This window comes from Festucalex cinctus, chromosome 15, assembly GCF_051991245.1.
Source record: "Festucalex cinctus isolate MCC-2025b chromosome 15, RoL_Fcin_1.0, whole genome shotgun sequence".
In the NCBI taxonomy this organism is placed as follows: Eukaryota; Metazoa; Chordata; class Actinopteri; order Syngnathiformes; family Syngnathidae; genus Festucalex; species Festucalex cinctus.
In genome coordinates, this window is record NC_135425.1 from 9,476,213 (window position 1) to 9,489,675 (window position 13,463).

General features: G+C 40.4%; 1 protein-coding gene across 3 annotated transcripts; it reads right to left on the reverse strand.

Moving 5' to 3' along the window:
• Nucleotides 1-1,114: 1,114 nt before the first annotated feature.
• LOC144002463 (uncharacterized) lies at nt 1,115-12,491 on the reverse strand. 3 transcript variants are annotated; one of them, XM_077497726.1, is made up of 20 exons: nt 12,441-12,491; nt 12,086-12,147; nt 11,912-11,986; nt 11,793-11,835; nt 11,508-11,586; nt 11,283-11,371; nt 11,013-11,159; nt 10,883-10,934; nt 10,526-10,626; nt 9,040-9,125; nt 8,769-8,850; nt 8,609-8,694; nt 7,260-7,347; nt 5,052-5,112; nt 4,878-4,968; nt 2,769-2,869; nt 2,511-2,595; nt 2,289-2,393; nt 1,527-1,680; nt 1,115-1,436 (listed from the first exon to the last, which is right to left on the reverse strand). In XM_077497726.1, exons 4-19 carry the CDS (start codon nt 11,800-11,802, stop codon nt 1,576-1,578), a joined length of 1,368 nt encoding a protein of 455 aa, XP_077353852.1. In that variant the 5' UTR covers nt 11,803-11,835; nt 11,912-11,986; nt 12,086-12,147; nt 12,441-12,491; the 3' UTR covers nt 1,115-1,436; nt 1,527-1,575. The 3 variants fall into 3 exon arrangements, with proteins under 3 accessions (XP_077353852.1, XP_077353853.1, XP_077353851.1); XM_077497727.1 differs by having other exon boundaries at nt 1,115-1,680; nt 5,064-5,112; XM_077497725.1 differs by having other exon boundaries at nt 1,115-1,680.
• Nucleotides 12,492-13,463: the final 972 nt, after the last annotated feature.

Below are 13,463 nucleotides of genomic sequence, written 5' to 3' on the forward strand. Positions count from 1 at the left end.
TTTTTTTTTTTTTTGCAACCTCCACAGATGGTAGCACAATGTTAAAAAAAAAGAAAAAATAATAATAAATGAATAAAAATGCTAGATTGATTGGTTGATTGACTGAGTTATTACAATAAATTATTTTGTGTGCCAAGTTATCGAAACATGTTTTGCATATAATTGCCAGTTTAAAAAAACTTATTTTTTAATTTTATATTTAAGTACATTTCAGACTGTTTGTTGTGTGAGTGTGAGTACTTCGGCCACCTCGACAAATATCTTTATTTTTTGTTAATCTTATTTGTAATTCTTGCCTAATAACATTTAGTATACATGACTGGGAGTTTTGTGTGATCCGTCTTTAAAAACCTATGCCATAACATTGAAATATAGTTGACAAAATGTATTGAAATATAAAATGAAGAGATTAATTAACTGATTTATCAAATCATTTGATAAATCAGTTAATTAATTTGATTCATTTGATTCAAATGAACGAACTAAGCAATTGTAATGTCGCCCAAACAGAAGCTTTTATTTTCTTAACAGACTCTGTTCTGGCTGTAGAGTCGCGGCTTCACCATACTGACTTTCTCTCCCCGCCCAGGTCCAACTCTGCCAAATAGTGCAACCTAGAAGAAAAGCATGGCGCATAACGCTTTTCTTCTTGCTAAATTGTGTTCCAGTCTTCTGGAGAATGCGGAGAGGAGGAGGAAGAGGAGGAAAGACGATGAGTGCTCGTTTGTCTGACAAATGACACGAAAATAGGAGAAGGGTACCTTTAAACAATAACATTTCTGGTAGGCATTGTGTTGAGACCAGGGTCACCAACATCCAAATTCTGTTCTGAAAATAGTCCACCAAAGATGTAAAATTGTGATTTTCTAGCAATGTCGTAGAAGTGATAAAACACTGACAGTGAGTTATAGAAATAAAATGTTGCATATTGAGAGTTATTGCTCTCCTAATTAGTGTATTGTGAGAAATTATTAACATGATCCGTGTATAAATATAAATGATAAACATTCATTCAATGGTTAGCACTGCACATTAATCAGTACCCAGGAGTGTCAGGTTTAGGTGTGATGGGGTGGTGGTTGTGGACCCAAGTGCATGAAGGCAGAGGTGAAGTCCAAACGAATGTTTAATAAAACAAAAACAAGGAAGCAAACAAGGTACTGGCTGGGAAATTAAACAAAGTCCAAAAACGGCAAGCAAGGCGAAACATGCGGGAAAAGACAGGGCAAAAATGCGGCAGCAATACAGTCGGAAACAATAATGGATTGACACAGACAGGGGGGAAACATTAGATTAAATACACACACACTGGTGTGGCTGCCGGTCGTAAGCTGCCAAAGCAGGATCGTGAAGTGGCTGCCGGTCATGCGGCGCCGGAACAGGAGCAGAGGGCGGCAAGCGTGACCTGCGCTGCCTAGGTTGGAACCGTTGAGAACCTACGTGGTGGGAACAGGGTTGGGCAGCAGGCTGACAGTAACCAAAATGTCTTTAGAAATGTGTCGTGTATCTCTAAGTCTTATAGTTACCAAACAACAGGATCAGTCTTCCTTTGCCATTGCCTGTCTGTCTAAACATTTACATCCCTTTAAACTGCTGCATGATTGAGAGAAGATGTTCACTACGTTTCTGGATACTGCTGTGTTCCTCCTTCAATCTCTCTTGATCTTGCAGCACCTCCTCCTGAAATAATAAATAGGATTACTGTATTGCACTTTTACGACAAGTATACTTGCGCTTTTACAAGTTAGGAAAGAATACATTTACGATCAAGTTTTTCTGAAGCGATGTGTTTTTCATTGTTTTTTAAATAAATAGAGGGAAAGAGCTGCAAACATCTGTGGGAAAGAAAAGTTCCGGAAGGGTTGGGGCAGCAATGGCAAAGGGTCTCTCTCCACATGGTGTGTTTCTTTTTCTTACTCAAGGGAGTCAGGTTTGTGTCAGAACATCACAGATGGGGAGTTAGGGAGTGACGCTAACGGAAGTCTTTAAAGATTAATGAACAAAGATTCTTCTTTGTTTTGTTTAACTGAAAATATAGTGCATTACCACCACCCTATGATCTGCAAAAACGACTGCTTGTATATATACACACTGTACACATGCAGGTATATGCTTTTCATGAGAGCTGGGAATTTCTGTTAATCGTCAACAACCCAAAACATAATGCCAGAGAACAAAGGAATGGCTCAATACAATCGTCCATATTTGGACCAATCCCACTGAGGACTCAACGAGTCGTGTGACATGACAGCGTGGGATTGTGTGCGTGTGCATGTGTGTGTTTTAACCCTCAGTCTGCAGAGCTCCCTCCTTTCTCGGTCATTCTCCTCAGCTCTGGCTCGAAGCCATGCCTCATTTTGAGAACGATGTCTGTCCAGCATCTCCTGCAGCTCCTGATACACACACAACCACAACGTGTCACGCACAGTATTATGAGCAACAACGGGTTGGATTCTGAAGAACAGCAAACACTGATGGTTGGATTAAAAGAGCGCTTTGAAATAATGAACCTGTCTGTGTTGTTGCTTCAGGGCCTCATGGTCTTCTCTCTCCATTTGTAGAGCAGCAGCAGATTTTGACAACTCTTTCTTCTCCCTGAAATGAGGTTATGTATGGTAGGCATAAACTCAGTTTCAGGGAAGGTGGACAAGAAAATAGCAAAGAAAGAATTCATTTAAACAAGTTATGCAAGTTAAAAAAAATACTGTTTGCTTCACATAGCTTGTGATTTTTATATTTTATTTTTCATTATAGTTTAACAAACATACTGATCCAGCTTCTGGAACTCCTGGTCCAGTAGAGTGAATGCTGTCTGGATCATTGACATGGCTTTGTCTCGTACTGCACTGAAGTCTCTGTGGACAAATATCTGCAGCAGAATAAAAAGCAATAGTAGTTACACAACACATAATGCATGAATGAAACTTACATATAAGGTTAGGTTAAGTGAGGTACGATGATCATTTATACCACTCTTTTCTCGCTCCCTAACATGCAATTTACCCCTTCCACCCATCCATTATCTGAACTGCTTACTCCTCACAAGGGTCGCGGGCAGTAGGCGGGGGACACCCTGGACTGATTGCCAGCCAATCGCAGGGCACACAGAGACAAACAACCATCCACACTCACAAGCACACCTCGGGACAATTCGGAGCGCCCAATTAACCTCCCATGCATGTCTTTGGAATGTGGGAGGAGACTGGAGTACCCGGAGAAGACCCACGAGGCACAGGGAGAACATGCAAACTCCACCCAGGAAGGCCGGAGCCTGGACTCGAACCCGAGTCCTCAAAACTGGGAGCCGGATGTGCTAACCAGTCATTTGTGCCACCCTGCATTTTAGCCATTCTAAAATAAACTATTAACATCACCTTTAGGTTTAGGATTCGTAGGAATGGGTATTCATCCCATAATGTCACTGTCATGTCTGTATTGAATAATTATTTTTTTTCTTTCTTGTCTCATTATGCTGGACATGATTTGAAGAAGCAATGATGAATCTGGAAGCATCAGTAATGTCAGCATAAATATTGGTAGCAACTGATAACAGGTTTTTGACATTAGGCAATGTAAAGTTTTACTATATTACAAATTCAAGACCCTAAGTCCCTGACTTAATCACAGTATGGCAAGTAAGGAGGGACATACAGTATTTTAACGAAGCAACTAAAGAGCTATTTGAACTTGATCGTTTCATAAAAGAAACCACGAGCCACAAATCCTTTGGACATCAAGTGACAATCAAATTTCTTTTTTCCTTTTTATTTCTGCTGCAGACACCACCTTGAGTCAGGTGGTCTGTTGTGAAGGATATGTCAGCCATAATGGTTGTGGCCATCATATTAGCCCTAAAATTGAATTGTAGGCTATTCGTAAAACTGAGTTACATTGATTGACATTAAAAAAGAAAGAAAGAAAGAAAGAAAGAAAGAAAGAAAGAAAGAAAGAAAGAAAGAAAGAAAGAAAGAAAGAAAGGAAGCAGTGGTTCAGTATTAATCACGTGTGTGTTGTTAGTAAATGTAACTTTTACTAGGTAAAATATATATTAAATACCAAGCTGCTGCTGATTTTTCTTCTTAATCTTAAAATAGCTTACCTTAACCAGAAACTGGGTTATAAATGTTACAAATTGGTCACCAGGGTTGGGGAAGCCAGGTCCAGAAAGCAAAAACCCTAAAACAGTTGGGCTTTAGTCACAGGTGCTTCTACTCAACAGGTGGAGATGAACTCGTTTACATGCCAGATGAGTAGAAGCACCTGTGGTTAAAGCCAGTGTGGCAGGGTTTTTACTTTCTGGACCTGGATACCCCAACTGTGTTGGTCACAAATGAAAATTCACATCCCAAAGGGTACCTATCAAGACTACGGACTGGGAGCAAAGTGCTGCGTTAACAGAGTAAAGTAGCATAAAAAAATATGGAGCAAAGTTAGTATTGTGTAGCATATTGATAATTGGGACCCCCATAATGAGGACAACCCCCCCAAAACACTTAACTCATCTTAAAATCAGGACATATCAATAGCATAATTACAAATCTGGAAGACTCATACAAAGGATTTTTTAATGAAATATGACTTGACGTGTTGTATGTTAATTTTTACTTTGTAACCTTAGGTACTCACTGAATATCAGCGTGTGAGATTTTCTGAGTGGTTATAGATCGACTAAATGTGAGGACATTTGGATAAGAAATACATTCTTATAAATATCTGGACCCATTTTACTTTCACCTGAAGAAAAACTATGTCCCTATTCCTTAAATAACTTATATAGTATAGTACATATCGTGAAAAGTGAATATTAGGCATGAACAATTTTGGAAAATAAAGTAATTGTATTTTTGTTTCTCCACAAAACTGTATATGTTGATTACCTGTCCATGAGCTGTTGTACTCTTGAACTGGTTGGCTGAAGAAAATTCACTCAGGTCATAGCGAACATTGGGAATTTTTGTGGGAGTAAAACTGTTGGTTGATCAAACCAAAATGGAAAGTGAAAAAGGTGAAGCATGAGCATCATGCAACGAATATCAATTATACACACACACCCATGCAAACACCTGTGACTGATTCCTTGAAGACCAAACTCAGACAGAATCTCCTTCATGACTGCGGGTGAGAAGTTATATTTCAGTTTTGACACACCAACTTCACATCACATATTAGGCTCTATTTCCAGAGACAGCGCAAATGCCAGAAGATCCTGATTTTTGTAATCCACGCTGCTCACTGGATGTGTTTGCCAATCTGCCAGACCTGTCGGAACAGCAAGTGTCTTCAAGATGCTCAGTGGCAATTGGATGGCAGAAAGTCAATCTAAACCTTATGCCTGCTGAGACCACATCTAAGTGACAGTAAAGGATAGGCAGCTGTCTAATGCAACATATTTCTTCATAAATATGTGAACAGCAGGCAATTAACTTTCAGAAATATGGTAGTATTTTTGTTGTTTTAAATCATCCCACTGGGCGGAGCTATGAGGGATTGGGTTACACAAGAAGTATTGGGGGATGAAGGAAGTTTCAAAGTGCCCACTTCACGGCACATACCGTATTTTTCGGATTATACGTCGCTCCGGATTATAAATCGCACCAGCCAAAAAATGCATAATTAAGAAGGAAAAAAAACATATAAGTCGCACTGGAGTATAAGTCGCATTTTTGGGGGAAATTTATTTGATAATATCCAACACCAAAAACATACACGTCATCTTGAAAGGCAATTTAAAATTAAAATAAAATAGAGAACAACAGGCTGAATAAGTGTACGGTATACTAACGCTACATGACTGACATGCTTGGTAATGTCAGTAACGACATAACATATTAAGAGTTTGTAGCGAGCAGTGACGGGAGTCGGAGGCGGAGTGTTGAAGCACGGAGCCAAAGGCTGGCGTTTTATTGACATCAGCTTCTGAGGTCTTAACAGCAACTCCCCACTCAGCTGGAAGCTAACAGGCTAACTCCCCTTTTACACAGAACAAAACCTTCCCACCCGGAACTCTCCCTTCGTCCCAACGTTCCGTGGGTGAATTAAATTCCCATCTCTACAAGTTATTCATATAACTTTAGCATAAAGAACATGCTAACAAGTTTACCAAGCTATCAGTTTCACTCCAAATCACTAAATCCAATGAAATCTTCATCCTCCCCCAACTCGGGAGGTAGACGATGCGCCGCTTCCTCTTCTACCGGCAATGTTGAAATTATCAACACAGGCCTAGAGCGCCCTCTTGCGGTTTAGTATGAAAATAACATATAAAATCACATATAATTACATTATAATAACACATAAGTCGCACCAGAGTATAAAGCCTAATTTATGCCTCCACGTTTGCTCTCGCGTCGATGAGCGCCGTCGATCACATGATCGACGCGAGCCATGAATTTTAAGTGCTGCGTCGCTCGTGGCCGGCCGACGTGCACACGTCGCCAATCCTTGGACGCACGTCGATGGCGGGGCGTCGCTCGCTTCTGATTGGTCCGTTCGATGGCGTTTTTTCTTTTTTTTCTCTTTCTCTCTCCCCGCCCCCCGCCCAGATAGTTTCCGTGAAGGCAACTGGCGGCGCAAATCGACTTCCCTGCTCGGAGACCACGGCTGTGCATGTGGATATGTGCCTGGGACGAGAGGCGGAAAACAACAATAACAAAAAATAAAAATAAAAAACTGTGTTCACTAAGCGCACGGCTGTTGTGTTTTGGCGAGTTTACGGCCGACACCGGTGCAAATTGGCAATAATTAATTGCCACGGTGATGAACTTACTCTCCCCCCGGCTTTGTTTTGTGTTTCTGAATTAAATTGAACTTCCTGAATCCGTCATAAAATGCAGAGGAATCGCCACTCTGTGGCGGCCCAGCCATAGCGACAGCGGGACTTGGTGTGAAACTCCAGCAGACACCGATGTGTATTGCGCACAAGTCGGAAGGCAAACGCACGAGCGGAGCTCCAACGTGACGCCTCGACGCGAGCCTCTCGCAGAAGCATACTGAGGCCTTAAGTCGCACTCCCGGCCAAACTATGAAAAAAACTGCGATTTATAAACCGAAAAATACGGTATGTGCTTCTAGTGCATGCCACATTTATAGGGAATGAAATAAGCCACTTTGATTGGACATAATTGAAATCGACTGTGTTCACTCCTACAGCGGTGCAGACCTCCTTCTCAGAGACCTTTGCAAAATTACCAAAATCTGGTCTAACCCACCTCTGCATAAAAATAGAGCCCGATGTGTTCAGATAGATTTGTGGTTAGTACCTGGTTGTCTCTCTGAGGGGTTGATAAGTTTCATCACTTTCAGGTCATTAAATTCTTGTTCTTCATTCTTTCCTCCAAATATGTACAACTGTCAACCACATAAACACCGCTTTAATGAGCAAACAAATATACCACATCATCAGGGTCCTCGGTTTACAACAGTCCTCATTCATGTATTATGTACATTTGAAGGTTGCAAACAGCAAAATAAGTTGTCGAAGGCACACTGAGTTACTGTTGACTGTACTACTATACCAAACTGTACTATTTTTCGTTTGATTGTTTAGCATGTTTGGACTACAAGTGTTTTTCATGATGATATGATGGCATTTCCTGACAAATTTGGGTTATCTATAGTGCTGTCAAAGTTAAAGCGTTAACTAATTAATCACAAAAAATTATCGCATTAATCATTGTATTACCACAGACTAATCACTCTATTAATTTTGACCGCAGCTGATCCTTTTTAGCCGACAGCAGATGGTTACATTAAAGGTAGCTGTTGGAGTTTGAGCAATAAACATAACTACATGCATTAAAGTAAAGCATTTAATAAATGTTTACATATGCCGTTGGTCATTTTTTCCCATTTTAAATTATGCAAATAATTAATTGATTAGAAAAAGCACGATGAGCGTGTGCAGTGGATATAAATTTTTGAAGATGTCATCATAATATTAAATGTCGATAAAATGAATACAAACAGGTGCGCTTCAAATTTAGCAGGCAAAATATGTTGGGGAAAAAAAGCATTTTTAAGTCAGTGATTAATCATGATTAATCAAAATTCTAAGATGTGATTAATCTGATTTAAAAATTTTATCGTTTGACAGCTCTAGTTATCTCGCACTAAAATTGAGGGAGGGAAAGTATTTTTTCGTTAAATAATGTAACATAAAACGTACTAAAAAAAAAACTATGATAATAGTGAAAATGTCCTTCGCTTTTATTATTTTCTTCTTCTTCTTCTTCTTCTTCTTCTTCTTCTTCTTCTTCTTCTTCTTATTATTATTATTATTATTATTATTATTATTATTATTATTATTATTATTATTAATTAATTAATTAATTTATTAATTAATTAATTTATTTATTTTTTTGGGGGGGAGGGGGGGACTAGAAACTAACAAATCCACTATAATATATATATATATATATATATATATATATATATATATATATATATATATATATATATATATATATATATATATATATATATATATATATATATATATATATAACCAAAATTAACTGAATTTAAAACACACAAATCAAAACAGAAATAAAACGCTAACGTTAATGAAAAATCCCAAACTATTATCATCCTGATTGTACAGCTCACTCACATGGCTGTGAACGATGAAGGCAGTGTGTCCATTTCTTCTTGCTGGAGGAAGGCCAACATACAAAGGGACTTTCCACTTCATCTTGGCTAAGGCCACAAACAGTACAAGGTAACTATTGGATGGATAGATACTGTATCTGTTGTTTGGAATCTTTACTCACCAATACTGAATTTGTGAATCTCATTAGATGATATAACTGCGTGGTCATCATTTGTGATTTTGCCTCCAAACAGGTAAATATCCTTATATGTAGAGGAACATAAAATTCATACATTTGACTTGTGACAAACCTATTGTGCTAAAGCTGCATCATTAAACACACTTTGACAATATTACAGGTAAGTAGTTAATGTAAAAGAGTAAATAATATATAATCAGTCATTTTTAATGGTAAAACCAGTGTGTTTGTGTGTCTGTGTCTGCATGTTTACTTTGTCATGGTGTGCAGTCAAGGTATGTCCACTGCAGGCAGCAGGAAACTCTCCCTTTGACTCCCATTTCTCCCATACCAAGTTTTCTATTAAAAAAAAAGAGAGGGTTGTTCATTAAATGTTATATGAAATTAATTTCTTCTGTTTTTTCTTTTTTTTTACGCTGCTTGTCCTCTTTAGGGCCGTGGGTGAGATGGAGCCGATCTCAGCTGACTTTAGGCGAGAGGGAGGCATACATACTGTATGAACTGTGAATGAGGGACGTCTGAGCTATCCTGCTAAAGCTGGACTCATTATATTGTATAGGATAGGCAATAATAAACCTGGCGCATCAGCCCATACTTTTTTCGGTTAATTGATTTGTTCGAAGGGACCACCACTATGAAGCAGGTGTTCTAACCACGATCACATCATGCTGCCCCACATGAATATAACTTTTAATCCCAGGTTACATACACTTTGTTCATGTCCCCAAGAGTCACCAAGGTCCCTGCCCTTGGCCGCCGCCCAGCTCCCTTTTGGGCCCTCCCACAGCTGGTGAGCCCATGGGAAGGGGTACCCAGGTTGCCTGTTCGGGCTGTGCCATGACTCGCGTCCAGTCAAAGCAAATCGAGATCCAAAGTTTTATGCATCATAAGGGGTCAGAGATCCATGCTATGTCTGATCCCTCACCTAGAACCTCTTTGCTGGCATGTCACCTATGGTCACAAGCTCAGTTTTTTTCTGCTGGGCGTCCGATCACTCCCTTAGAGATAGGGTGAGAAGCTCGGACATCTGGTAGGGACTCAAGAGTCGAGCCACTGATCCTCCATATTGAGAGGTGGCTCGGGCATCTGGTTAGGTAGCTCCTGGACGCCTCCCTGGTGTTCCGGGCATGTCCCACCAGGAGGAGACCCCGTCAATGACCCAGGACACACTAGTGAGACTATATCTCTCGGCTGACCTAGGAAAGCCTGGGGATGCTCCCGGAGGAGCCAGACGAAATGGCTGGGGAGAGGGAAGTCTAGGCTTCCCTGCTAAAACTGCTGCCCCCGCGACCCTTCCTCTGATAAGCTGTTGTAAATGGATGGATGGGTGGATGGATGGACTTTGTTCACATCTTAAGTCCCAATGCACAGTATTTTTTCTATATGTATGTTTTGGTTTGAGTCCAGGCTCCGGCCTTCCTGGGTGGAGTTTGCATGTTCTCCCCGTGCCTGCGTGGGTCTTCTCCGGGTGCTCCTCCCACATTCCAAAGACATGCATGGCAGGTTAATCGGGCGCTCCGAATTGTCCCTAGGTGTGCTTGTAAGTGTGGATGGTTGTTGGTCTGTGTGCCCTGCGATTGGCTGGCAACCAGTCCAGGGTGTACCCCGCCTACTGCCCAGAGCCAGCTGAGATAGGCGCCAGCACCCCCTGCGACCCTTGTGAGGAATAAGCGGTCAAGAAAATGGATGGATGGATGTTTTGATCACGTAAACCTTTCTATTCAGGTCAACTTACTTACCAATATTAAGGACATGAAGGTCCTTACAGAATTCTCCACTGGCTCCATAACCCCCAAACATGAAAAGTTGGTCACCAACCAGCGCAAAACCCTGTCCAAACCTACACACACACATACAAATGCATTTGAATGTATAGCAGTGTGTAATCAAGGTTGGGGAATCCAGGTCCAGTGAGAACAAACCCTGAAACAGTTTCACTTCAGCCACAGGTGCTTCTACTTAACTGGCAGGTAAACGAGCTCATGGAAGCACCTGTTGAGCAGTTTTTACTTTCTGGACCTGGATTCTACAACCTTGCGTATAATACAGTTAACTAATTTTAAAAAAAAGAAAAAAAACTGAGGAGAACTTCTCACATGGCAGGAGGTGGTGAACCGCTTGTCTTAACTGGTGTCCAGGTATAAGACACTGAATCATAATAATGAGAAAGTCATTGCACATGAAAAGAATTAACGTTGAGAGTAACAGTACTTCCACAATTTTCACCTGTGTTGAAGACCATGAGATCATCAGTTGGTGTACCCCCGAGAGTTCCTCCATATACATAGATGTTATCTTTGAAGGCAACAGAGCTGTGTCCCACGGTTCGGAGTGTCACACCTCCGACTGTTAGGCAATCCCAGGTCAAAGACACTGATCGACAATGAAAACGTGTGTTCTACTCTTCTTAATAAAAACACAGCATCAACAACAGACATAAAAATATGTGGATCTTTTCCATCATCTGACCCAGGCCATACATACATTAGCCCTCACCTATATCAAAACTGAACATTCCTGGAAGGCATTCAGCGGCCTTGGGATTTGAAACTCCTCCAAACACATACACCTTCCCTTTAACAACACTGACAATGAAAATCAGAGATGAGTTTTTTTTTCCCCCTACAGCATTATCACGAGCAGCCTGCACACTTTTTAAAAAAGCACAAATACAAATTCACAATCAACTAATTTTTTCAATGAATTTGATGTGTAGTTTACCAGAGAGTGTGTCCTTGTCTGGCTGGAGGAACGTCTCCACTCTGAGGAATCTCCTCCCATGTTACATCATCTGGAGAAACTACACATATCACTTTTGATTAGCACAGAAGTAACTAAATATTTTTGTTGTTTTTTATTACAGATTTATTAATTTTGTCTTGAATCAATTATGACATAATGGCATGGCCAAGAACCTTTCTTTTTTAATCTTCGGATAAAACAATCTCAATCTCTATTCAATTACTCAAAAGCACAAAATCCCAGAAAATACAGTAGCTACCGCACCTGTTAGCATGTAGAAGTCATCAAAGTAAACGGGGTTGTCCTCCTAAATTAATGATTTCAAACAAATTGATGAAACTGTGGTGTCAAATTTTCATGTGGCAAATTCCACATGAAGTCACCTCGTGGTTGATGCTGGAGGCTCCTCCAAAGAGAAAGACTATATGTTCCCTGCCAAAGCTGAAGCGTGGCCATATCTGTCAGAAGAAGACACGGGAAATGATGGGAGATGATGTTCAAATGTGGATCAGATGTGGGGAAACATCAGTAGTAATTGTAGAAGTAATGTGACCCACCTAGGACATGGGGCCTCTCCCTTCATCTCTTTGTCCAGCCAGTGACCGCTCGCCAACGCCATCTTTACCGTTAGACCACAATCCAGACATACAGTGCGTGATGAAATATGTGTACGTGACCTGCTTGACAACTAGATTAGTAATATTTACAATAATAAGAAGAAGTTAAGATGCCATTTAATGTAGACAGAATAAACGTCAGTGAGGCTATTCCAAAGAACTCCAAACAATTGTTTATCCCTGTCTGTAGTGTGAAACCTACCTGCTTAAGGGTGTCTGTCACAAAACTAATTAGCCTTGCGTTTCTGATGCTATTGTTGAGTGGTGTGTTGAGCCAAAGATGACTTATACGTACCTCGGTTCTCAGCTGCTCGGGTAAAACAGTTGGGTTACACTTTCCTCTGCTTGTACACTGTTGCCTAGCAATGCTAACAAAGGGAACCGAGCAGGTTGTGTTCCCCATCATTACCTCGAAATGGGCTGCCGGAGGTACACTTTGAGATGTACTGTAGGACCCTGTAAATACTGCATTGTGAAAGGTGGTGCGGGTAGTTCATTCACTAAACATTTTGATTCATAACAACTTGGATCAGTCTGTAACTGCATTGTTACATTCTGCTATATGATGAACGTCACGTGAGCAGACCTGGAAAACATGTTAGCAGCCTTCCCAATACAAATTGGCATAACAGCTAGTTGCCAAAATGATGGTTTGAAACCGCTTTTGCTCAAATTTTGTTTTTATTTATAACAGTGCTTCTCAAACAGTGTCATCACATATATGTTCACATATTTTCTTTTTTTTTTGTCATTGAATCCGATTGAAATCATTCCAATTGAAGATCTGTGGTCACCTGTTGGGATTTTGAAGACGTTAACCACTTTCTCCTCACAAGGGTCACGGGGCTGCTGGAGCCTATCCCAGCTGGCTTCGAGCAGTAGGCGGGCTACACCCTGAACTGGTTGCCAGCCAATCGCAGGGCACACAGAGACGAACACTTTGTCAACTAATCACATCAAAATCAGTAAAAATGTTGCATCAAAAATAATTATAGGAGTCAACCCACATCCACAGACAAGTAGAAAAGAAGACAATTACAATTAAAAACGTGGTTGTAAAAAAAAAAAAAAAGACAAAAAAAGAATATAATAAAAGAAAGAAAAAAAGTAAACAAAGAAAAGCTCTGCTGGTTAATTACTGTTGCAGGATGACTTCAGACAACAGTGACACTTTTGTGAAGGTATAGGACTGGCATTATTAATGGCATGATGTTACTCGGACATCAGGGGCTCATATGATTGAATGAATTTCTGGAAATTGCCTCGCCCGTTCTCTCCGCTGATTGATGATAAAGAGGCGGTCACGTTTTCCTCCATC